Source organism: Lepisosteus platostomus, chromosome 7 (assembly GCF_059453375.1).
Source record: "Lepisosteus platostomus isolate fLepPlt1 chromosome 7, fLepPlt1.hap1, whole genome shotgun sequence".
Taxonomy (NCBI): domain Eukaryota; kingdom Metazoa; phylum Chordata; class Actinopteri; order Semionotiformes; family Lepisosteidae; genus Lepisosteus; species Lepisosteus platostomus.
Window position 1 is genome coordinate 47669230 of NC_142617.1, and position 27332 is coordinate 47696561.

At 37.2% G+C, this 27332-nt stretch overlaps 2 protein-coding genes across 12 annotated transcripts in view; one reads left to right on the forward strand and one right to left on the reverse strand.

Annotated features, from left to right (window-relative positions):
• Nucleotides 1–7906, forward strand: part of dmxl2 (Dmx-like 2) — a 38067-nt gene extending 30161 nt beyond the window's left edge. For 10 of the 11 annotated variants that reach the window (XM_088640870.1, XM_088640866.1, XM_088640867.1 and 7 more), the window contains 11 exons: nucleotides 516–581; nucleotides 1072–1158; nucleotides 1369–1490; nucleotides 1590–1728; nucleotides 2827–2887; nucleotides 3134–3261; nucleotides 4002–4079; nucleotides 4284–4375; nucleotides 4637–4689; nucleotides 5257–5474; nucleotides 6356–7906. In XM_088640870.1, coding sequence (XP_088496996.1) covers nucleotides 516–581; nucleotides 1072–1158; nucleotides 1369–1490; nucleotides 1590–1728; nucleotides 2827–2887; nucleotides 3134–3261; nucleotides 4002–4079; nucleotides 4284–4375; nucleotides 4637–4689; nucleotides 5257–5474; nucleotides 6356–6565 — 1254 coding nt within the window. In that variant the 3' untranslated portion in view covers nucleotides 6566–7906. The remainder of the gene's footprint in view (nucleotides 1–515; nucleotides 582–1071; nucleotides 1159–1368; nucleotides 1491–1589; nucleotides 1729–2826; nucleotides 2888–3133; nucleotides 3262–4001; nucleotides 4080–4283; nucleotides 4376–4636; nucleotides 4690–5256; nucleotides 5475–6355) is intronic. The other variant, XM_088640871.1, reaches the window with a different exon arrangement.
• On the reverse strand, nucleotides 7420–19280 carry gldn (gliomedin). Its single transcript, XM_088640877.1, has 10 exons — nucleotides 18693–19280; nucleotides 16783–16834; nucleotides 15454–15471; nucleotides 14896–14994; nucleotides 12900–12992; nucleotides 12379–12501; nucleotides 11991–12074; nucleotides 11784–11909; nucleotides 9287–9437; nucleotides 7420–9200 (listed from the first exon to the last, which is right to left on the reverse strand). Exons 1-10 carry the CDS (start codon nucleotides 19020–19022, stop codon nucleotides 8735–8737), a joined length of 1542 nt encoding a protein of 513 aa, XP_088497003.1. The 5' UTR covers nucleotides 19023–19280; the 3' UTR covers nucleotides 7420–8734.
• Between the last annotated feature and the right edge of the window lie 8052 nt (nucleotides 19281–27332).

Sequence of the window (27332 nt, forward strand, 5' to 3'; positions counted from 1 at the left end):
ACAAAATAATGAGCTACCAGTGTAGCTCCTATTTTGTTCCCATGCACATATTTAACATAACCATGACTTTTTATGCATTTTTCTTGCTCAGTCCTACATGAATAGATTGTCATGTAGTGCAAAGTTGATACTGAACTAAATCCCCCTTTGCCTATCTTATTCTTCTTATTATTATTATTTACATCATTTTTTCAATTGGTTGTCAAAAGATCAAGTACATTTAGAAACCCAAAACGCCTTCATGTTATCAGGCAATACCCCAAAACCAGTGATCTGATTCAAGGTAAGTTATATACTGTAAGGGGGCAAAACCATGCATGGCAATCACGCAGGTAGAAACCATCTGGTAAGCTCTGACCACAGTTCAGGTAAAAAGTGGTGTGTGATTGGCATTGGCAAAATTGCCCATGTGTGTGCCTTCTTTATGCAGTTAAGAATTCTTTTCATTTCTTTTCATTTCATGTTTTGTTTCTGTGCATGTGTTTTGTGTTGTGACTGTGTGATGTGTTGTGTAGTCTGTAGAAGACCATGTGGAGCAACTCAAACAAAACTGCGTAGCAGGAGATCGCAAAAGCAACAAGGTAGTATCCCTCTGCCGAGATCCTCACCTTGAGCAGCTTCCTATCTTTTCAGTGGCTTTGCGCCTTTGTTGACATGAAACATGTTCTGGGACACAGCGGCTGTGGATCAATGAAGATTCATTTTAATTGTTGGAATTGCATCACTGTTTCTTTAACAAAAGCTTTTAAGACTGCTATACTAATGCCATTAACAAACTTCGAAATTTTAAACATGTGGCTTTTACCAAAACTGCAAGAGCTTTTCTAGAACAAAACTATTTGTGCAGGTGACTGCTCAACATAGGTTGTGTCAGCATGCATGTGTGATATCAGCATGCATAAGGCATAGAGACTTTCATCCAGGAAATGCCAAACCCACTGAACAGAAGCAGTACATGGGTTTTGATATGCATGGTTTTTAACTATTTTATAAAGCCAAATGAATACTCCAGTGCTGCAGTGCAGGTTAAATGTGAATATATGACCTTACAGCATGTCAATTTTATTTCAGGTGGAAGCAGATCTTGGCTATCCAGGAGGAAAAGCTAAAATTATTCACAAGGAATCAGACATTATAATGGCCTTTGCCATTAACAAGGTATGGCATTCCATAACTTCAGACAACAAGTGTTTATTCCCGTCATGGGAGCTGCAAAGTAACAAGTATATCAGCCATCAGAAGTGAAACCATTTACAGCATGTTATTTCTGCAATGCCGGACACCCAGTGTTGGTTTTTAGATTGTTTAAATATGACACACTACACCATGATAATAGAATGCATACTTTTTATTCCCATTGTTTTGCAGTCAAATAATAATGAAATAGTCCTTGCATCAACCCATGATGTGCAAGAAGTTGACATTTCCATTCTTCTGGCTGCTCAGCCATATACCTGGATTGGGGAGGAGTGTGACCGGGAGTCACGGAGGTATTTTTTTAACCGCAGTCATGCTTAATGGAGCCTTTGCAGGCTGTGCTGATGTGTCAGTGCGAGAATAACGTTTTGTGTTTGGTGGTGTTTCCTCAGCTCTGACGATCTTGATCATCGGTCTTCCCACACCAATATTGCCCAGGCTAGCGCTCCACATTTTGCCTCCACTCAGATACCAGCCTCCGCATCGATGCCATGGCTAGGCAGTGGGCAAACAAGCATGGGGGCGAGCGTGGTATGTAGCTGGCTTTCTGAAGTAAGCAGGATCCAGCGGTCCTGCAATACTATCATCCTGCCACTAGGTGGACATGGCGTGCTTTTTAGAAAGCCCTGTTTTCAAACAAAAAAAATGAGGATTTGTTATTTGTATTTTTGTTTTGTTTTGACAATTTCAAACATCTAATCTAAAGATGTTTTAAATGTTTCGGCTCTGATGTTTTAATGTTATTTCAAATCGAGTTATTACAGTGCAGAAATTGAGCTTGGGGTATACAGATCATTTTTGTGGCCAGTTAAAGATGACCTATATGTATACCTTAATTTTATGATAAAAGCATGATATTTTTTTAAATTGGTCCTGATTGATTTTAAGTTTTAAAATGTAGGCCCTTTTGCTTAATCATATTTTACAGCATTTAATTCTAATTATTTTTTAATATTATTAATTATTTCTTATTTATCTGAATTACACAAATGTAAACATTACAATGTCTTGTAAAGGCTGAGAAGGAACAAGTAATAGGTTTATTCCATGCTGAAAAAAAAGAAGAAAAAAAACACAACGTTACGGCTGTGGAGCCTTCTTCAGGTGTGGGAAGAAGGCTCCACGGCCAAAACGTGTTTTTTTTCTTCTTTTTTTTCAGCATGGAATAAACCTATTACTTGTTCCTATATTCACAATATATTTGTATCTAAAGTGGTTTAGTGCCAGATATTCCACTGTTACCACTAGCCATTAGATAAATTCAGCATATTGTAGAATTAGTTCTTACAGAATTTACCTTATGTAAACGACTTGGTCTTAACCAAAATATGATGTAGCAATCTCTGTTTTGGTGAGGTGTGTGGTGATCTTTTTTTTTTAAGTTAATGGTGTAGTAAAAAAAAAAGCGAGTTTAAATAAGCAACTCCATGATGAATTACCGTGTACACTGTTGTCACACTAAAATGATTGAATTGTGGGATTTCAGTGTGTCTCAACAATAACAAGATTCTAGCTCATCACATGTTTTAGGCACTCTTAAAGGTTATTTCTTATTGTATCAATAGAAGTGAATAAAGCTCTGAACCAAAGTCTGGATAGTAATATCAGTCTTTGCAAAATGTGTTGCAGATTATGAAAAGGAACTTGAATAATGTTAAAAGAATGACCTCACATCCCGTTTACCAGTATTGTAAGTATCAGTATTTATGAACTAAGCCTTCACGGCCTATACTGACTTTTACTTACTGTAATGCTTGTAATGATTATTTGAAGCGCTTTTGTCAAACTTATGAAGGGGATGATGCTATTATGTATTTAATCCTGAGTAAAACATTGGTCTTTCTTTTTTAGCATCTTGCATGTTTCAAATGGTATTGATTGTAAAGTTATATTTATAGTAATTCAGCATCTTTCCTCCCCTGCAAATTGTGATCAGATTTAACCGGAGCTCAGGATGGCAGTGTGCGGATGTTTGAATGGAGTCGACCTCAGCAACTGATATGTTTTCGACAGGCTGGCAATGCAAGGGTCACAAGAATGTACTTCAATTCTCAAGGAAACAAGGTAAAATAGCTTGTGTTGCTTGTGAAGCTAGGGCTGCTTGTTTTTTTTTTTATTGCATGTGGTGGATGCCAGTATTTCTATGATGTCTCTGAAATACATCTCGAAAAGTTGTGTACTTGGGTACTAAAGTGCAAACATTTTACATTATTTAAAAATAACTCCATACTCAAAGTAGCCATAAGATTTGCCCTACTTCGCTTGAATAGGAATGAAGACCTGATGAAACATATCGCCCATCAGGGAATGAGAACCTTGTGCCATCTGTGTGTAATTTGCACTTTACTCTCACGCGTCTCATATTTAGAAAGTGTACAGAACCTTTCCTCTTTAAAATTGTTAAACTGCTGTGTGAAAAGTGAGATTTTATTTCTTTTGTTGTGACGGTAGATTTAGGTATCTCTTAATCCAGTTCAGATTTGCTACTGTTTTTTTCCTTTTAACAATAAACCATTTCAGCAATATTTAATTATTGAATCATTTTTCAGATTTGCATTAGGTTCTTAATTTTTTTTATATTAACCACTTATTTTTGTTGGTATGCTGCATGTTTGTTTTATGACATATCAGACATATGTACAGTATGTGGATGTTTTGCACAGTGTATATCCTTGTCTGCTATAAAAGTTATCCTGGGCCTCATATAGTACATTCAGGGAAGAAATAGCCCTTTTAGATTTTTTTCCAAATTTGTTTTCTGAGTCAGTTCATTTTAGTGTAATGCATACTTTTTTTTTCTGCAGTGTGGGGTCGCAGATGGAGAAGGATTTTTAAGCCTTTGGCAAGTAAACCAAACAGCATCTAATCCTAAACCTTATTTGGTAAGTAGAAAAAAGAAAACTTCATCAAGAATCTGTCATTGTAAGCATATAAACAGAATTAGTGAAGCGTGGTTAATTTAATGTTTGCTAAATAACTCCGTAAGCATACCATAGATTTATAGTCTTTTCTACATTTTCTTGTCATCTCTGAGGCTGAAAGGAGATCCATGGTCTTAACTAACACATTCCTTACTCTCACTGTAGAGCTGGCAGTGTCACACTAAATCAACTGGAGATTTTGCTTTTATAACCTCCTCAAGCCTCATTGCTACAGCAGGGCAGTCCAATGACAACAGGTAATTAAGACTGTGCCCATTGATTTTATGAGAAGCATGGCTTAGACGTTTTATTCTGGAGAGAACTGTTGTATAAATGTAACTGCTGATTATTCTATAACTTTGTTAAAAGAGAAAATCTCAATTGTAAATGTAAAATCTAGATGTTTTATTTTCTGCATATACGATTGTATCATATATTTAGTGGAAATTAAACAGCCCTTGCACAGAAACTAAAGGACAGAATGAACACTATTTCTTTCCTTGTCTTGTTCTAAACAGAAACGTGTGTTTGTGGGACACTCTGATTTCACCTAATAATAGCCTGGTGCATGGTAAGTTAGTTTCCAAGAATATTAGTGGTTGTGGGCAACATTGATGTGTGGAATGTTACTAAAGCTGTCTCATATTTCCAGCTTCCTGAGTTCTGATCTGTCTGTGTGGAGCTTGCGTGTTCTCCCTTGTTTCTCAGTACGTTTTTGGAAGGGGCTCCAGGCCCTTCTCCCCAGCTTCAAAAGATTGGCTAAATTTGATGAACATTCCTAGATTGTCCCTTTCGCTGTGACCCTGCACATGACTGTACTGCACATCCTGTGCAGGAGGAGAGCTACCTTGTGCTTCCAGGCTGGGTTCCAGCTAAGCATAATCCTCACCATCAGTAAGCAACTGATGATGGATGGATAAATGTTTCACATGTACGTTCAATCTGAACACTCACACATGCACACGTTAAGTAACCATCAGAAATATGGGTAGTAGTAACCCTCTAAACTATTTAAATTTATTTGAATAAGCAGTCTCCCTGGTGTTTGAAATCTGTGAATGATGTGTCTCATTGGAAGATGCATTTCTGTGAATTGACAATTTCCACTGTGCCTGATGTGCTCCGTTTTTCTCACTAGCTTTCCCCTGTCATGACAATGGTGCCACGGTACTCCAGTATGCACCTAAACAGCAGCTTATTGTTTCTGGAGGTAGAAAAGGCTTCATCTGCATATTTGATATAAGACAAAGACAACTGCTTCACACATTCCAAGCACATGATTCAGCCATCAAAGCTCTGGCAATGGACTCCTCAGAGGACTTCTTTATCACTGGCTCCGCTGAAGGAAACATGAAGGTACCTGCTTTTAGAGAGCTTTTAATGTTTAAGATCTATGACGCAGATCTGGAATCAGTATGGGACGGGCTATGCCGCTAGAGGAGGTAAAAGCAAGCTGTGATTCTTTATGGTCCAGTGATGGCACTAAATGCGATTTGATTTATTTTTATTCAAAATCAAATTATGTCCAAGTGAGTGGTGAGAAACTTGGAGAGTAAAAGCTACCAGTGTTGTTGTATAGAATACAGTTAGTTTACCACGGAAATTGTATCTGATAAGAGTTACACAAATCCTGCAGCTTGGGCTGGTTCTTGCCTTCATACTGATTTGCTTATTTTAAGCAAATACATTCCGAAGTTTTTAAGGAACGAATTAAGTGTTATATTCTCAATCAGCTTGCAGAACCTAGTTTAGTATTGTAATCATTGAAATGTGGTGCAGTGGTTGGCCCTGCTGCCTCGCAGCTCTTCTGTCCTGGGCTCAGTTCCAGACCTGGGGTGCTCTCTGAGTGGAGCTCGTGGCTTCTTTCCTTGTTTGCCTGGGTTTCATCTAGATCCTCTGGTTTCCTCCCGCTTCCCAAAGACACACTAGTAGCTTAATTGATCTGTGGGGAAAACGGGCACTGGTGTAGGCGTGTACGAGTTTGTGTCTGTGTGTCTGCCCCGCGATGGACTGCCCTCCCGTCCGGGCGGTGTCTCCCCCCCCTTACGCCCGTTGCTTGCCAGGACAGGCTCTGGCTCCTGTGGGGCGCTCTAGTGGGTAAAGCAGTTTGAAAATGGAGGGACGGAAAATGTTTGACGCGGAAGCATTGCATTACTCAACACCTGTGAGATGTGGATTGTTTCTCGTGCAGCACACGAGAATGTTATCGTTCCTAATTCTGATTCTGTGTTGGACAGGTGTGGAAATTAACAGGTCATGGATTGATTCACTCATTTACAAATGAGCATGCTAAGCAGTCCATCTTCAGGAACATCGGTGCTGGGGTCATGCAGATTGAAACCTGCCCAGGAAATCGCATTTTCACATGTGGAGCAGATGGGACTCTGAAAATGAGGGTTTTGCCTGACCGTTACAATATACCTGCAAGTATATTTGATATTTTATAAATTATACACATAAAGCTTTTGACAGCAAAATTTAAGTTCCTTGATTGTGGATAGTGGCAAAGTGAAGCTTACAGTTATTTTTCCAAAGCTTGATAAGAGATGCAAGGAATTCTACTTGAGTTTAAAAAAGTTACATTTGTTCCAGAATCTCTTATAGAGTGTATTAATAGGAAAGCTATGCATGTACTGTAATTGTAAAAGCGGTGCAATCACAGGTTATTGGTAGTGCTCTGTAAAAGTACTCAATGCCGATTTTTTTTTTTAAAAAGGTGTGTATCTGTTGTCATTTTGTGCCCACAGCTATTAACAAAAAAATCAACAACAAAAAAACTCTTAGCTTCTACTACAAACACTGTAGTTCTGTATTTCAAGTTGGTGAGTGGTCTCCAGTGTGAACTGAGTTGTTGGATCTGCATTTTGTTTCTGCTGCTTACATCAGTATATTAAATGCCTGGCCCTTTAAACCTGTTGTATTGTAGGGTTATGGTGACAGGATAAATAATGTGTTCTTACATGCATCCATAAACGAAGTGTTTATAAAATCCATGTAAGATCTATACATTGGGATATTCTGTGAAATATTGTAAATGTAATTTATGTTTCATCTATTTGGTGCATCAGTTTTGCATTTAAACTGGCGGATTAATCTATCCAGAAACAGGGTTTTGTTTTGCACAAAAAACTTTTCACTTTTTTTTTCTTTCCAGACTGTTGTATTTATATTTCAATTATTGCCTTTACATTAGGAATGTAAGGTGTATTACATAGCATACAGGGACACAGTACAACACTACTTAGGTTAGTGTTGTTTTTTAAATGCTTTACCCATGAAAAAGAGAACCTTTGCACTCAAATGTGGGACACTACAAAACTTTATTTAAGAATACAAACGCTATGAAGGAAGAAACTGTTACATTTACAAATGAATGTCTGGCTTTTATTTGGCCAAGTAGTAAATAGTTTGAAATAGTTTTAATATATAAATATATATAAATTACCACAACAGCTTGTACAAACATTTAAGCTTTTCTTTATTCTCTGTTTGTAACATAAAAACTGAATTAGTTCTTTGGTTAAATGTATGGTATTCATTAAACATATTTGTGTTTCAATCAGAACTATTGCAAATCATGTTTGTGTATTTACTGTAACTGTTTAACTGAATGTCCTCCTTTTACTTAATGTCTGTGTTGTGTATTTATCTCAAGCATTAATGCACTGTTCATGGGAACAAAACGTTTCATTGCCGAGAATGAATTCTGTGTACAAGAACGGGTAGTTCTGTCATTGTTAAGAGTTTTACCTTTGTAAGTTGAATAAATTCTTTTTATTTCATGAAAATCTATCAAGCTTTGTTTTTCTTTTAAAAGCTAGTTGTTGACTTGCAACTTCTTTCTGTGTTCAAGGATGAGGACATTTAATCTTCTATTGGATAAATGCCCCGTAATTGTGCACATTAACAACACAAATTTAAACATTAAGAAATTTGTTTTTTTATATTATGTGCTTGTTTGTAATTAAAGTATGATCTGAATGGTAAAAGCCTGATTTGAGGGGAGTACTTCCCTAACTTTTAAGCATGTAAATGATGGAGAATGTGAATGAAAACATGAGTCTTTTACCTGAAATCTTAAAAGCTAGATTTGATAACTTCTCTGTACATTATTTTAGATTTAAAGTATATTAAAAGGATTTTCATTCTCTAAACAGTATTTAAGGGAAATTAAGAACTTGGTATACTTCTTATCTCAAGGCAAATGTTTTTTTCCAGACAATTTTTAAGAAATGATGTTTACAATTAAGCATATTTTAAATTAATATTAATATAAATTAGTCTTCACTTTATTTACTGTATTTTAGAGTGAACTGATTGGTGTGCTCTTTGGTAATGGAATGAAAGAAAAGGGTTTTCATGCTTATAGAAGTGGAGGTAATATGTAAAATTTTAAGGTTACTTTAAATGTAAAATATTTTATAACCCATGTTTTAAATGCACTTTAATTTTGATTAAATTGGACACAGACCAAAAAGCAATGAATAATGTCAAAAACACATTTAAATATAATAAAAAAATAAAGCCTGCTACTAATGTCTAACGTATAAAATTGTACAAAACAAACTTTTAAAATTAAATGGTTTTGGATGTGTTTCCATGCAAATTTCTTGTGATCATTCATCTGATAAAAAGTGTACGTTGTATGCTTTTACATAGCTGTTGTCCCATGTATACAAACGGTGATTTTTAGGATTATAAGACAGCATTGCCAAAACGCCATTTGATGATCTTAGATCAAAATTGACATTGACCGGTTTCTCTTTCAGTAAATCAAAGGCATATGTAACTCTCATGTCCTTAGTATCAGTGACATAGAGGACTCCACAGGCTATGAACGCATTGCCAGCTTTGGACCTTGGGTAAGTCGTATTAATGTATTGAACAACAGAAAATGATTTTTCCTCCAGTTTAGCAACCATAATATTTTCATCAGAATGTGAAGCAAAGATGATCCAAAGCCCATTTTCATCTGCTGCCAGGTTGAAGTACGTCTTGGAGTTGTGGAAGAGATAGGTGAGGTTGTGGAACAAAGCATTCTCTATTTTCGTAGTCCATAATTTTTTGCTGCTGATTTCGTACCTGTAAAATAATGGAGATGCTGACAAATCAATTTCAGGGTCTGGAGGCAAGAAAACAAAGTGGCTGTCTTACTTCAGAACACTTACTTTGCAATCTTGTCTGTACCACCAACATGATAGAAGAGAGATCCGTTATGTACAATATGACCGCACCCCTGGTAGAACTTCTTTATGTCCAACGTCAAGCTGTTGTTGCTCTGGAGTGAAGCAATGTTCTTATATTGCTTCACGGCTCGACCTGTATGATAACAACAAAGTTTTCCAGTGCAATACAACCAATTTCTTAAATGTTTTCCAAACACTAAAGACACTAAATGCATACCCCTGTTGCCTAGATGTTGCTGATCAGAGCTTGGGTTGAATCCATGGGTGACCAGGACTGGAAAGCAGTATTGTACAATTCGTTGAGACACCAGGGCTGGGTGGGTTTGGAGTCAACCACAAGTTCCATGCCTTGCTAAACAAAAAGAAGTCTTCGCAGCTGCAGGACAGCCTCGAGCTTGCAGTGAAGTTGGCGAGTGATGCACAGTTGGTGCAAACCCCTGTACGGAGCTGCTGCATTAGCGGTATGTCAGTCAGTTGGATGCTCCAACATGTGGGCGTTTTAGAAGAGTATGTGCACAGGTCCCCATAGGGGTTAAAGTGGCAAAAATGGATGGATATGAACCATAGAAGGGGCATTTAGCAGTTTCATTTTTTTTTTAATTGAGAGTAGTTTAAAGGTAATAGTGCATGATAGCCAAGGAGATGAATATGTTGCCATCAGTTATTTCTTGTATTATATTTGTCATTAATTCAGGAGGATCTGTTTTTTTCCACTTTGATATTCTAGTGTTTTGATAAGCAAAAATGGCAAAACATCCCAATTAAATACATTATGATATAATACTGTAACAACAAAACGTGAAAAAATCCAAGTGAATACTTTTCATAGTCACTGTCTTGGATGGATTTTGTACAAATACGTAATATTCTATATTAAATAGTTATTTATTATATCATAAATATAGCTATATTTAATGTTCAAAAAGAGCCTGCATGTTTTGATGCACAGTGGGTGTATAAAGTATTGACCCCCATTGTATTTTGCCATGGTTTGTTGAATGACTAAGGGAAACTCGACAGACTTACATATTTGTTACCCTCTTGATCCATACAACATCCCCAACACTGTTGATGTGTTTAAAAGTTTGGAGCTAAAAAATAAGTTAGTTAAAAATAAAACCCCTACAAATCTTCATTGGAAAGGTAATCACCTAAGCATTAACAGTCCTTAAGCTCTGCTGCAAGCAATTGCCTTTAGAAGTTGCACAATATGTTGACTGGAAACCACCTGTGTACAATTAAAGTGGTTATCCATTCAAATTGGACACACCAGTTTCAGTAAGGTTAAACATACCTGTCTGTGAGGGTTCCCACTGTTGGATATTGCAAAGCAGTATGGAGACAAAAGAGCTTCCACAACAACTAAGGTACAGGAGTTGTGGACAGTTCAGATGAGGGATATAAAAAGACTTCAAAGGAACAAAGTATCCCATGGAGTACTGTTAAATTAGCTATCAGAAAGTGAAGGACACATAATATTACTCAGAATCTTCAATGAACAAGTCGTCCTCCAAAACTCAGCAGCTGGGCCAGAAGGACAGTGGTCAGAGAAGCTATCAAGAGGCTGAAAATAACCCTAAAATACCTACAGTGTTTCATAAATGAGATGGGAGAAACTGTGAGTGAGTCAAAAAGAACTTAGGTACTCCACAAATCTGGGCTGCATGGTACAGTGGCGAGGAGGAAGCCCTGTTTGAAAAATCTCATAGGACGTCCCTTTAGGACTAGGCAAAAACGCACATAGGAGCCTCTAAAGCAAAATGGAAAAAATTGGGAAAAAAATGTGGTTTGAGACAAAAAAAATGAGTTGTTTGGCCTTAATGCAGTGTTATGTCTGGTGAAAAAGCACTACTCATCCCTCGCAAAACACCATCCCCACACATGGCAGTGGTAGCATCATGTTGTGGGTTTGCTTTTCATCAGCAGAGACTGGTAGGCTTGTCAAAATACAGGGGACGAATGTATGGAGCAAAATATAGGCAGATCGTGGATTGAAACCTGGAAAAGTCTGAAAAAGATCTGAAACTGGAGATTTAGATTTCAACAGGACAATGACCCCAGAGCAACCCTGAGTGGCTTAAAAAGAATGTATTTGAGTATTTATGTATTTGAGGATTTGAGTATTTTAAGTACAGACTCAAATCCCATGGAAGTTCTGTGGCAGGAACTGAAGACTGCTGTCCAGTACCTTTCCCCTAGTAACCTGCAATAGCTGGAGCAATTTTGCAAGGAAGAGTGATCTTAAATTAAACCCGCAAGAAGTGAAAAGCTGGTTACAACATAACGCAAAAGACCTGAGGGTTTTTTTATGCAAAAGGGGGAGCAACTACAGTATACAGTATACTTTATTAAATGCTGGTCCAAGTTCAGTTTTTCAGTTTTATATTTTTAATTAAAAAAATTTACAATAAAAATGATTCATCCCATTTAAATGTTGGTACACAGCAAAATGGGATAGAGGTCCAATGTCTACACCTACCTGAAAAGTGTTCGGCTACCCAAATCCGTTCGTCATTTTCGGATGCAGTATCTTGCATCCATGTCCCAAATGTGGTTTCCATTTTTGTGATGTCAGTAGGACAGCTAACAAACTTTATGATGCACTCTAGTCAGAGAAAAGTGTGGTTAGTACCTTGAAAATTGAGCAAAAACTGAAAAAAGTAAAAACTAAGAAATATATTAATACCAGCTTTCTTCAAAGGGGCTGCTTTTGCTTTTTCTGGAGCTTTTCCAGCTAACGTATCATCATTTGGGACAGCATATGACAAACCTGTGGGAGAATTAATACAAACAGAATAGTGTGGCACTTGTAATTATTTTGAATTTCAAAATAATTGCATTATTTATACACTTTTGCATTTTCTATACACTTTATGATATTCCCTACAGGGTGTATCTCTCCTTGCGCCCATTGCTTGCAGGAACAGGCTACAGCTCCCCTGCGACCCTCAATTGAATAAAGCTGCTAGAAAATGGTTGGCTGGGTGGATAGTCAAAGACAGAGAGGCCCATTTTCAGAGTACTTGGTTGTCAGGAAAGGGAGGGGTCCATTAGACTGCTTGCCATAGACTTACTGATGCTGTTCTTCTGGGCCCTTGCTCTGTGACTTCTGTTGCCTGGAGGCCCTGGGGGTCCAGGGGGACCAGATGGACCGACCGGACCAGGAGGACCTGGAGGACCTACTGGGCCAGGAGGACCTTTTGACACAAGAAAAGATCGAAACAGGATGTACTGTATAAAGCCGGGGTGCAGCACAGGGGCTCAAGTCATCTGTAAGGCAATGATGTGGCAAGAGCTTCCATGCTGGTTTGTCTTTTCCTTCACGGAAGAGCTGTTTAGGTTAATAAAAACATCTGGCATAAACAAAACAGAAAGGCAGTACAGCACTCTTCCGAAGTGAGGAGAATGTGTTCGATTTTAAGTTGTGCAAGGATGTGAAAAGCATTCTTGAGGTTTATAACCTGAAGCTTTACATCGCACATGATGACGGTGAATCTAAATCGCAAACAGTCCTGTATGGAATCTTGGGACATTTGCTTGAAGTATGTCCACCGGGTACCTGTGTTGGCCTTTAACGGTCAGTTCTTGGCCTTACCCTCCGATAAGACATCATTATAGGTTTCTCCCATTTCCCCCTTTGGGCCAGGATCTCCTTTCTCTCCCTTTTCTCCTGAATCTCCTTTGTCACCTGAAATACAGAACAGTCCTGAGCGTTTTCAGACAGTGTCTCACGTGATCACAAGAGCCTGATACTTCCCCTGATCTGACCGCTATTACTATAACACCGCAGTAGCGCAGGAGAAACAGAACCTTGGGACAATCATGTGCGTGATAAGAACCTGGGAAGGCAGGAAGCCTCACAGATTTCCCAACACATGGGAATCTAATTGAGGACTCTGTTAGGCTATAGGGCTGTGCTCTTAAAGCAGTGGGTTCAGATGATTAGTCTCCAGCCTTGATCTCTTCAAGGCTTTCTTGAACAGACAGCAAATTGTGCCAAAATGTTTTAGATTCCAGCATAATGAGAGGTTAAGGACTGTTCTTTCTGTATACATTTTAAAAAAGGAAAGAAGGGGGTTTGTCGCATTCAGATCCTCCACCCCGATGGGACAGGGAGAATTCAAGGAGATCATTTTCCAAAACACAGTCATACATTTGTTCTTGGTGATGTATGTTCCTTGAATTGTCATCTTTCAAAGCCCTGCTTTCACTGCCTGTTCATTCATTGTTCCCCCGTTCTGGCCTGACTCATGGGATCAAGCTTCTGGTAGTAAAATAACGTTAGATGTTCACTGACGTTTTCGGGGGGAAATGTCAGCATACTGTATTAATCCAGTCGAAACCACAGTCATGAATAACATTTTGTTGGGAAAGAAAACTTGGATCTTTGTGCTTTTCATTTCCTGTGTTAACCTATAGAGAAAAAAACTGTAGTGCCCACGTTTGATAAAACATTTAACAGCCACAGTGAGACAAAGCCCTATTAAAATGGCAAATCACCGAGTCACATAGCTAAGACCGTGACTCAGAGGCCAATAGCACATAAGTGGATTAAAAAAGATCGTGAGTGCACGTTAATATAATATACTGTACATTGTGTCAAACATTTACCAAGAAATTCTTGAAATTGTATCACCCACAGATTTTAATATTTAAAATCAAAATATTAAAAGCAGAAAGTAAAAGTGAGTTTCAGCCATTACTATACAATTTAAATAAAATGTATTTCCTATATTTTCTCAGAAATGTAGAAAGTTATGTACGATATAAAAGGTATTTGCAGGATCCTGCTACATTTTTGCCTTCTTGTTTTACTGTTGAATCCCATGCGCAGACAGCCCGTGTCACTATCAAAAGACAACTGTACTTTTTTTATTCAAATGAGAAAATAAGACCTCCTCTCTTCTTGAACATGATCATATGTTCACGTACGGTAATAGATCTTGAGGTTAAGATAAAGATTCCCCACCCAGGTCAAACATAAACTCACTCTTTGTTACCCACTGAAATATGAGGTTAAGTTGAAAATGCAAAATCACAATGTCCGCAAGCTGCTATGGTTAATATTGTATGTTAACATAATTATTGCATTGTTCAATATTAGAAAATTATTGCGATTTCCAAAATACAGTCAATATTTTTATTTCATACAAATTTTAATAAGAATTTGACGAGCTGGCAAATATAAATGGATAGTGTTCTTAATATTCTGGTGTTAACTCGCCTGGCTAACTCAGCTCTGTCACAACGCCCCTCACTTTGAAGGAATGAACCAGGGAGCTGCTGAAAGGGTGCAGCTGGGGAGGAGGGAGGGGGGTAGAAAAGATATAAAGAGTTGTGGGCGGCCTTCGTAGGAGAGAGGAAGTGCAAGATTGCTATTTGACCTCTTCCCAAACTTCTGTTAAATGACAATATGAATCTGAAGACGATGAAGCTGCTTCTTGGCATCATTTCCAGTCACCCGTGATCTGTGTGCATACAGTATGTGAGTATGGTGAAAAAGAGCTGGTCAGTTGCGATTACACATCTCCTGACTTATTTAACAGGAAACGGACTCAAGACAGTGGTTCTAAAGGGGCGTCTGCTGTCACCTTTCTTTCCACGTTTCCCCATCTCTCCCGGGTCCCCTTTGAGTCCCGGCAGCCCGTCTGTTCCGTTGAAACCCGGCAGGCCGTCTAGGCCAGGCGGACCTGCAACAGAAACCACAGCGCCGGCCTTGCCATCTGCTACATAGCCTCTTGATTCACGGTAAGTCCCTTTCATTTGCGGAAGGGAGGCAATACGCAGCGGAACGGAAAATATTTGTGCGAGACACAAAAGCGAACAAAAACATTGTGACGAGAACTGTCCTCCGTCCCCCGAAAATAGGAAAAGTAAAAAAGCAAATCTAAACTCAGTTCTTTTAGTATGTTTTTGTAGTTGCAGGTATTTTATACAGTATAACTACAAAGCCATATACAATTATAACTATAACATGTTATGCTGGTGATTATATGATTGTATTATAATTATATAGACTATACTGTAACTAGTGTTTCAGATTGTGACTCAAGATATGAATACTGTTGTGCGATTTTCAGTGAATTATATGATGCAATGCAGAATTATTCATTTTTCTCTATATTTTATTCTTCACATATTTTCCTTACCAGTTGGTCCTGGAGGGCCTATAAAGCAAAACAAAGAGCAATAAGTCACACATCATTATACACATTACAGATTATACATATTCTATCTAGATATATACTGTACAGTTAATGATATGTTTCTAAACAATATATTATTTTCTTTTTGTAACTGGCATTTTTAATAATTGAAAGAAATTACCGTCTTATACACATTTCTAAACTATTACTCTATTTGGTTCTTGCTTCTTTTCATTTTTATGTGTATGGCAGCCTCTAGAGCTATTGGTACCTTTTTAGATCTGTAGCTACAGTAAAAGCTGATTTAGCAAAGAAATGCGGGTGTAAATCAAGGGTTTCCAACATTTCTGAATTTAAATGTAAAAGAAATACAAGGGGCAGCACAGTGGCACAGTGCTTTCTAGCAGTGCTGGGGCCCTGGGTTTAATTCCAGACCTGGGGTGCTATCTGTGTGGAGTTTATATGTTCTCCCTGTGTTTGTGTGGGTTTCTCAACTTCAAGCTTGGTCACATGTGGTCTTTATAATAGGATAACAGCACAAAACCTGCATCAAACCTAATGACACATAGAGAACATATGAATCAGTGTTCTTGATCAGCTATCAGAGTCTCTAGTAGAACGGTTATAGTATGAGCTCAGGAAATCAGCACGCAAGTGCAGGCTGTGAATCACGTGGTGCTGGAGAGTTTCTGCCTCGAGAAGTGGTTAAATAACCTTCAAGAGGACTTTAGGAAACTATTAAAAGGCTACAGGAAGAGCATGCTCAAAGTTTTCAAAGCCAAGTATTCACAAGATACTGTGAAATACCCTCAGTCATGCTGCAGTATGATTGAACGTAATGCATTTAGAAATATAGGAACAAGTAATAGGTTTATTCCATGCTGAAAAGAGAAGAGAGAAAATAGGTTTCGGCTGTGAAGCCTTCTTCAGGTGTCATATTTAGAAATATATGCAACGTTTATTGAAGTATGTTGTCGTTTTACAAACAATAATTACAGTCATACAAGTCTTTAGTTTTTTGTTTGCAGTGAAAAAAAAATGAATGTATACCTCAAATGGACATGATTTCTATGTCAAATAAACTTTTTGCTACAATATGCCAAAAGTCTGAGTGAATCTGGAAGCTACAGTAAAGTGCATTTGTTCAGTAATATTAAGTGTATATTAAGATTTCACTGCATATAGTTTTTAAAATATATATATATTTTTAATTTTTATTTTGAAAATATTTTTATATTTCTTAATCACGGTATATGCAGTATACTATATTCATATATTGTACAAATGGGATATGAACTATGAATAATAATAAAAAATACTTCTGATACATACCTGTTAAGCAAATTCCTTTAGTGCTGTTACAGAGATCCACCAAGACTCTGACCTGTTGGACAGCGCATTGACAGAGGCTCAGTGGCTAATTCTAACTGCACATCTTCAGGATGGGCTTGAATGCAAAACCAATACCCACATCAGTTCTGCACTCATTTCAATCACCCCTGCAAACTGTGAAGTAACTTTTTCCGAACAATCATAATTTATTCTCAGACGGTGCTTTCAGGGATGAATACATTTAAAATGTTTTAGATGCAATCGGGGGTGCAGACAATACTCTTTCCACTTATTGTTGAATAACTGAATACTATCTTAAGATAAGATATTGACCTCATTTTGAGACCTACTATAAGTGATCAACTGTATTATTTGTTGTGTGGTAATGGAAATGGGCCTTTTATTGCAGTTGAACTTGTTTTGTGTAATAAAGTGCATGCATTTGACTAATAAAATCACAGCATTGATATCTTCCATAAAGAATGACTTAGGTAACACTTATGTATATTATAATCTATGACATCCTTTTATGTAATTTTCTGTAAATTAAGCTTACCATCAAACACAAAGCCTGTTCTGTGCAGTTTACAGTGGGAAAATTTGGTTTCAAAGAGTGTGAATGAATTTAACGTGTTTTCCTCATAATTGTTCATTGTCAGACATCACTTCTTTTCAGCAAGTGTCTAAAGTGTGCATTAATTCTTTGTGAAATATATATTGTACAATGAATGCTATGCTTCCAAACACTGTGCTGTGTAGGTTTCACCTCATTCAAGATGTATTATTATTATGTATAGATCACGAGAGCCCTGATTATACCTCATTACGTGTATAACGCAAAGCTTCACATTTGAAACGTTTATTTCCTTTTCTTATTTTCACTTTTCACCACAGACTCAACCTCCATTTGTTCTTTTAAATTTACAAACTGATGCAGCTTCCTATTGAAACCATTGCTTATTACAAAGGGTCACCTTATAAAGAGTCTGCAGAGTGAAGCAACAGAGCCAAAACACTGACTGACACTTGTCTGACATAAGCCAGGCAAGATACTTGATTAAATCTCTGAGAGCCATAGATTCAGAAAACTACACAACAGCCAACTGGCATGTTAAGAACATAAGAACAGTTACAAATGAGAGGAGGCCATTTGGACCATCTAACCATGTAGTCATGTGGTTTGGAGCTGACTGATTTTTTGAAAGAAACTAAGGTCTCGGGTTCAACAACATGACTAGTTTTTTTTTTTCCACTAATTTGGTTTTTTAACACACTTAAGTTACAGATAAGGGCACCACATAAAAAATATCAGACTGCGACCTTGAAGCAGACATGCTTATTAAAAAAAAAAATAGAAAAGAGAATGAAGAAGAATGAGAGATGAAAGAGACAGTGAATTAGAAAGCACCAGAAGAGAGGGCTGATGGACAAAATGTGTCACAATTCAACCTTTTTATTAAAAGAACTCTGAAAAGTGAATCTAAGCTCAATAAAGTAAGTTTGGATAGTTACCGTAACTGTAGATTTTCTTAATTTCCATTTTACATTTTGCCCTAGGCTGCCCTCATCTATGAAGAGCATGTTGCTCCATTGTACTTTTTGGACACTCAATCTGTATATACCTATGCACATTTTTCACATATTTTATTGTTTTTACAGTGATTATGAAAATATTTTTCACACACCTACAGTATGTATTTATTTTTATTTATTTATTTTATATTTATTTTGTATTACTGTATGTATTCAAATTTTTTGTCTATCCTGATGTCTGATTTTTGGGCTTGTCTTGGGCTGCTGTAACACATCAATTTCCCTTTGGGATCAATAAAGTCTTATCTATCTATATTAAAGAGTTCATTTATGTAGGTGTGTTATTCGTCAAGAAACTTTAGCACAATCAGACTCACTGGGACCATGGAGTACGTCATCATCATCAGCATGTCCTCTTGCTCAGCTCTGATGTGTGTCTCCCGCAGCTCCTGGCTCCTCTTGTTGCGTGAGTACTGGTACTGCCCAGCGTCCTCAGCCTGGTCCCGGGTCACCTCTGAGAGAAACTCCACCACTGAGCTCTTGGAGAATTCCTGCAGACGAGCCCCCAGGTCAGCCAGCTCACCGGACAGGCGGCCGTGCTGCAAGATGAGAAAGATCATCCCTGCGCAGTTCAGCATAGTCAGCACACCCAGCCCACAGAACAGGACACGCAACTTCCAAGAGCCGCTCGAACTGCTGGCTTTCATGGCTCAGCTGGTCCTTGAAGCTGCACCAGTCTCTAAATCTGTCTTAGAGGAAAACTGAGAAAATACGCCTAAAACACAAAACTGTCCCAACTTTTGTAGAGTTGGAGGTTGGAATAGAAATGCAGCCTTTGTGCTCCCGAAAGTCAGACAGTATAAATGTTGCGCAATCCCAGTGTTCTGGAAAGAACTGTAAGCCTGTTCAGGCACCTGATTTATATGCGGTAGTGCCCATTTGTGCACAGTGACTATGGCTGTGGGCTGTTTTTGACATAATTCACATTCATAGAGCAGTTAATGATGTGGAAGAAGTTCAGAGGGAGAGGGTCTGGAGACAAACGTTCTGATGCTTCTGAACACTGACTTGACCTACTCTAGTGCTGACTTCTAGAAGTCTGAAAAGATCCATGTTAAAAAAATATTGTAATAGAATATATTCACTAGACTTCTGGGGCCTAACTGTCAAGAATTCTGGAATGTCATAATGGTTGGAAAATTATATTTTAGGGTATACCTCCCATTTAAAGCTTTGTCTTCACCATACCCAGTTAGCCTTCAAAACTGAGCATTTGATAAATAATATACTGTGTGATTTTCTCAGTGGTTACCAAAATAAGATACTGATACACTAATTTTACTATTTATTATACTGTTCGAAGACATCCCACATTCCCTCTGTATACATTTCTTTTAATAGTAATGATTGAAACCATAAATTAGTAATAATACTAATAACTGGATTAGTGGTACAATACCAACTATTGAAATATCTTTGTATTCTATGCAACATCAGTTTAAACACATCCAGATTCTGATCACTTTAAACATGTATTGAAAACCTGTTTTTTTTTCACAGTATGCAATTTCAGAAAAATTATGTTCTGTTCTTGTTTATAACTCATAAAACCTGTATGGATAGTATTGCAAGCTAAAGACAGACATACTGTAAACCCAGATATGCACTCCACTAGCCAAAGATCATCAAGAGATAGGCCAGTAGAACTCTTTAGCTGGTGTTAATTTCACCTCAACAGATTTAGCTGAGGAGAGGGTAAGAAAGTGGAAGGGTGGAAGAATTACATTATTGAGCTCCTTTCTTTAAGTGACTGTGTCGGTTCTCTTGGGAGAATCAGAAGATTACTGTAAGTTTGAGAGGAATCTTAACAGTGTTTTCAGGTAATATTGGCATTTCTGATGGTATATCACTTATCCAAACCAGACATTACTCAGTAAAACAAATATTGGTTATTACATGTAATTCTATTTCAAGATATAGAATATAGGATATAGGCTGAAGATATAAAAATGAACCATCTAAGCCTTATTTATAATGCTTCTTCCTGCACGCTCAGAAGAATTAACATCTTACTAAAAAACTTGTAACTTGACTGGCATCCTCTGAAATGCTTGAGGTCCTGAATGTAACTGATTACTTTGCTGAGAGCCTGTTCTTGACAGCAGATTCCCAGCTGACAGAGAAGAGAAGCCTTAGCCAACCTGCAGGCAGCTGATACAATGGCTCTTAAAAATGACCTCTTTCTGTTACTCTGATTTGTTCTCTTACCAAACTAACCAACTGACATTGTGCTTGAATATAGCAGTGTCATGCACAGCAAAATGACAACAGAGATCAATATGCTTGCTCAACACACTTTCCATCACAAACCTCTAGTGTTTTATATTTAATGAATAGATCTTACAAATCATCCACTAAATCAATTAGGAACTGTCGTATCTACTTTGAGGCAAATGGCTACTCCATATACTGTATATACTCAGTAGTGTTTGCATTATATGCACAGGATGCTGTTATAAAATTACCTTATTCACAAATGTTTAGGTGATTCATGTCTTAATAAACATATCAGCACTTGTACTTGTATATTAATGTTACAGGTATGGCCCTGAAGCAGAAAGCCTACAGGGAGCCCAGCTGCTGGTCATTTCTAAACTGAAGAAAACAGAGGCTGAAGCTTTAAATTATATTCTTCCTTTCTAATATAGAGTGTGTTTATAAAGAGAATATTGCTTCAGTGCCAGAATGTGGCATTTCAGGAAACAGCCATTAGAAACAGACAGCAGAAATTTCATTATCATGATGGTGGAAAAACTTGGTTCTATTGGATATTTTAAAAATGAAAATGAATGAGTTTATGGTACCGATGCTGTTCACGGCTGAAGGTCCTGAGTGAATAGTAGAAAGATGTCTGTAATTGTCGAATGGGCACTGTCGATGTCTCCTGTCTTGTGCTTGATTGTGTTTGTTTATGTGAGAAGTGGGGGTGAAGTGGGCTTGAGGTTGAGGATATTCTTTCAGATCTTTTTGCCTTGAGGCTGTAGGTCAAGGGAAGCCAAAGAACAATAATTCAAACAAAAGGAATAAAGCAGGCAGGATGCAATCTGAAATAGCAGCATGTGCTGACTGCGTCCAGTGAGTACCTTTGATATACTTCACACTAGAAATTTAGTTCTTTAATACTGTTTGGGGGTTAATATCCAAAATCACTATGGCCCACACACATCTGATCAAAGCCTCATTCATCCATCCATCCACCCATTTTCCAACCTCTTTATTTGATACAGGGTTACGGGGGAACCAGAACCTATTCTGCGAAGCAGTGTGTGCAAGGCAGGATACACTCTGGACAGGATGCCAGTCACAGACACAGACACAATCACACCAGGGCCACTTTCCCAGAAGCCAATAAAAATACCAGTATATCTTTTGGACTGTGGAAGGAAACCCACATTAACATGGGGAGAACATACAAACTCCACACAGACAGCACCCCATGAATTGAACCCAGGTCTAGGAGGTAGCAATGCTAACCACTGTGCTACTGTGTCACCCATCAAAACCTTATCCCACCCATTATGTCTTTACAATTTAATTGGTCTACATTTCAATTTTAATTTTAACAGCATGTTAAAAGGCAACCAATTGTCCCCCTGTTCTCTTAAGGGTTACTCTTTTACTGTCCTACAAAGCTGTTCTGGAAAAAATCTCCTGGTTACTCCGTGGTTTCATTTTTTATTATATTTACAGAGAAAAGAAACATCACTTACAAGTACAAATCTATGAAGTTAAGTTAGTTCACCATGTTGAGTAATATTCGTCATCAACAGGCTGTTCGCTGACAAGCAGGTTCACAGGTCTCACTAATATCTGATAGTGTGTTAGATAGTCTGGCGAGTAATAACATAATATTGTTCGATATTATGTATGCATGCTTTTCCCCTAGTAGATTATATTCCAATTTGAGACTACTTTTGAAGATTTGGAATTGAGTTATTCAGGAGACAAGATCACTGGTTCCGGTAAACTGTGGAAGTATTTATTCTGTTGTAATTGCAGCTCAGTCCTGACTTTTTTACTGCTGCCAAGGCAATTTGTCTTGATGTAGCAAAGTGTCCTTTAGGGGTAACAATTAAGGCACCATACAATCAGAACCAAGTTGAATCTACAGCGCCAGATACTACACTGATAGTAAATCCTTCCCATAGTTCACTTTGACAAAAATAATTACTCTAGTGCTCCATTATACATACTGTACAAACTATTCTTTTGAAAACCTTTAAAATCGACTCGCCAAAAATTATATTCCAACACAATATAACATCCATGCATCCTAAAGGATAACATTATGTTTGATATGTAAATTAGATTTCCAGAAAACTTTCTAACATATAGGGCTGGGATCCTTAGTTTGTAACAGTGGCATCTTAATAAGAACATCTTCAGTTTGTCACATAGATAATACCACATTATAAGAAGCACCTCAAACTTTACACTGAGAAGCATGTTTTGTTTAAAAAAATATTTGACACAAATTGAGGGGAGCACACAGTGGCGTGATGGTTAGCATTCCTACCCTCACAGTGCTGGGGTCCTGGGTCCAATTAATTTCTGGGGTGCTGTCTGCATAGAGTTTGTATGTTTTCATGGGTTTTATCTGCGTGCTCCGATTTCCTCCCACAGTCCAAAGACTGGGAAATTTGGCCCTTTTGTGAGTGTGTGCATGTTAGTGTCTGAGTGAGCCCTGCAATGGACTGGAGTCTCACCTGGGATCTACCCTGCCTTGCTCCCATTGCTCTATGGGATAGATTGTGGCTCCCCCACAACTCAGAACTGAATAAAGCATTTAGAAAATGGATGGATGATGCAAACTATGAAATGCAAGCACTGCATACAATCTAAAGTTTTGGTACTCTGTAGTGTTAAAAAGAAGTGTTAAGGAGAAATATGAATTTGGAATCGAAATTTTCATTTTGCAAAGCATGTTAACTAACCTTTAAAATATTCAGCTCTTTAACAATATTATGCACATGCTTGTACATGGAAGTGAAACATTTAAGTGAGCTGTTTAAACAAAAACAGAAATATGAGGCATGAAGTTTCCTTATTTGTCCTGTGACAGGACATTCACAGCAGAAACAGAATCAGTGAGAAAAGAGAAAAAAGACTGTTTAGAACTAAACCAAGCAGAAAACAAATTAACCACTCATTGCAGTTTGAATGGAGTAAAGTAAATGCTGTATCAAATGACAAATGTAAGTGGACTTTTAGTGGTGAGATTCTTACACCAATATTAGCCATGATTAAATGTCCGCTTTGTTCTTTGATTGCTAAACTTGTGGGAAAGCACATGAGGGCAATGAAATTAGGTTGTAACGTCAGTGCGCTAAAGCATTTAGACAAAAATCACTTCCTTTATTCAGAACATACAAAAGCTTTTTGCCTGTTCTGGCATGTAATCTTTGAGTGAAAGCTTTTCCTTCCTGGTCTCACATTTCTTATTAGCCTCATCTTAAAAGACCAAGCAATAACATACCACATTCCTGTTGTCTTCTGGCCTAACCTATCAGTCATTATCAGCAGGATCTGGGTGGGTTTTGGAATACTGAATGTTTTCATCTCAATTCATACCCCTTACCATTTTCCCAACCTTAGTCCTTACCCAAATTTAAATATCCTTTAAATTTGAGACCTAGATCAACAAGTACTTAATGTGCCAGTAATGTCACAAGCCTTGTGCTATTTGTTGCAGGTGTCATTGTATGAGTTGTCTATGAGCTGTTATCTTTATATTTGTAGTAAATATGACAATTACATATTATCATAACAGAGAATGACACTTAAGAAATGTTATAGGAAGCACATTATAGGGCCTCTTTCATGTTAAATAAGCATTCAATTAATTATTGACACCTGAAGAAGGCTCCACAGCCGAAACATTGTGTTTTTTCTCTCTTCTTTTTTTCAGCATGGAATAAACCTATTAATTATTGACTAAGACTAGTTATCATCAGGATACTGACTTTTTAGTTTTTTTTACGTTTATTTATATATAATAGGTGATGAATTGGAATGGTAGAATCTCACATTTATATTTTTGTTGCACACAAATTTAATAAAATGCCTGTTTTTTTCTAATGAGGCTGTGTTAACATGCCTATTTTACCAGTTTATCTATTTAAAATTTAACCACATAGCAAGCTGAAAAGTATGTTTTTCACCTTTTAAAAAACATGTTACAAGTGGGATGCATTAGGATATACTAATTTAAAATTTGTAAGAAAAAAATTGCATGATTGATCTTGTCCAAAGTCTGTAAAGACTCTTGCCCCCCATTGTGAGAAAATTAAGTGAGTGGGTCATTTTTCAGATTAGGATTTAAAGATTAATACACAGACATATACAAAATAAACAACTAATATTTTAATAATTAATTAATAATTAGCAACAATTTTAATAATATGTAATTTGTGTATCTAATGCAATGTGTATAAAGTAACAGCAAATAAAACCATTGACAGTTTTTGCTTAACCTGTTAATTTATGGCCAGCTCAAGAAACTAATTAACAGGTGTACAATCTGGGTTAAACAAGATGATTACCTTTAAAATGTGTATTCTTTACAGTATTTTGTGCACAGCAAATATACGGTTGTCAAATTCCGCTAAGTCTGTTTACAAAGAACTAATAAATTGATTTTTTTCCAATTGAATGGGTACCCAGAATGGCTTTTCCAAACATTATTCGAACACTTTTCCAGGACATTTAAAAGGGAACGAAATTCACACTACCCTAGATCTACAAGAAAAGACTATTCTAATCTAAAGGAAATTTAGATTGTCATTCTTGCAAAAGATCTTAACTTTCTCCAACATGCTTTTGACCATTCTGCAAAGGTAATTGCCATCCTCTTTCCATTTCCTGGGAATCAATATTAAGGACCCTGTTCATGAACTATTTTTTACTGAACTAGCTGATATACATGAATTACAGTACCAGGCACACAACAGAATGAGTAGATTTTGTAGTACTGTAGATTTACACTAGTCCTTTAAATTTATTTTGTACTGGACTATTCTCATTTCATTCTGGCAGTGGCAAAACTGTGTGAAAGAGCATTCTACCCACCTACTCTACAAACTGCAGATGGTTCCACAGCTGGCTGTGCTTTCATTTTGACAGCTGCTGACCAAATAGTCTCTAGATTTTGTAGTGGTGGGAAGCAAGTAAAAAAAAAAGCACACAATATACAGAAAATGAAGTCTAGAGTTTTGCCAAGATACAGAAGTGGAAAGTGTAGGTAATAGGATCAAAGGGGACTGTAAAGAATCAACATTGATGGGTGCATTTCAAACCACAGTGAAAATGAAATGTACAAAGTGATGTGTAAAACTTCCAATTTACATCACAAAATAGAAAAGATAAATTTCCAGGTATGCTCAGCACCATATTTTTATCATATGAACTGAAACGTGGCAACAATACAACTGGTAACGTGAAACAGCCCTATTACATTGTAAACAAGCAGGCTTGTGAATACATCACTTTTAATCCAATAGAAATATTGCTCTCCACTTAGAGACATTTTTTTCCCGACAAATATCTCTTACTTGTTAACTCTGTATGCAGATCATGTTGTAACATTTCTGCGGTGAAATGTCATTACATTGCATTACATCAGTCATTCCAGTGACCAGTGAGCAGGGAGGGCCACTTCACGTCTGAACTCGTGCTCTTATGTATGGACCAGGGGTTTGTGACAACAATGCCGACTGTACAGTACTTTCACATAGTTCAAGATTTTGTGCCCAATTAGAAATTTGTAACATTTTTCTATGCTGTCAATTTATTTATTTTGTTACCAATATTGAATGGCTGGTCTGAGAATATGGGACTGCAATTTCCCTTTAAAAGGCAACTCTTACTAAAGAATTTTCAATTCTGTATATATTCCATGACTATTTTGCCAACAATAAAACATTTGTTTGGCTATTTACTGTGTCTCACATGAGAAGATAAAGGCTTTTAACACATTCTCATAAAAGACAGCAAATGTGCCTCTCTGCAAAGTCTCTGTTCTCCCCTCACCATGAAGGGCAGACCATGAATCATAACCATAAGCATCAGTTGTATTTTGCCTCAGATGTGGATGTGTTGCGGGTGCTCACTGCTTTGCACAGCAGGTGAAATTGGAATTTTGTTTTTGCATTTCTTCAAATTGAAACAATTTGGCAAAGAAGCAACATATGAGGACAGCCACACACATCCTTTCAAAGTCTGAAATTAACTTAAAAAAAGGTTACAAGTGTCTACTGATTATGATTTTACATTTTAGAAAAGTAAAAGAGCAAATATTCCTACAGAATTACAATGAGTCAGACATGTAAGATAATAGATATGAAACAATGCTATTGAGGTACACTTAGAAAAATATAAACTTTGCTGCCAATTGTTTTTATTTTATGAATACAGTAGACTGGTAAAAGTAAATTACATAACTCAGGAATGAGTGTTCAGAGTTCATATGGCAACACAATGGTCTTATTGTGGTTTCTAAGTTTCATTTTGTGGGAACTAGAAGTCTTTACAATATATAATGAATTAAAGATGTCTTCTTTTGTCGAGAGGCCCTTTCTGAGAATACTCATTCCAGAATTCGTCTAAAGATACCAAAATGACTCCGTTCCCTCTTTTCATCTAATCTGCTGTGCCATTTTCACTTTGTCAATGAGTGCCTCTTTTCCTAAAGACTTGTAGACAAAAATAGACATTTCATTTGCCACCCAGTGGATTATAAACTTTAAGAGGACACAAACACTGGTACATGGATTCTGTATGCCGTCCTTTATACTCTTTATGTTACATAAGACAATTAAAATGTTTTTCTGTGAGAAAATGGTGTTAATTGAAGTTACTTCCACTGATGATGATGTCTGTAGCTGATGTCATGCTAGTCCTCTGAAAATAATAGTGACGGAGATATTCCCAGTGTTACTATTGCTAAAAGGTTTTTTTTC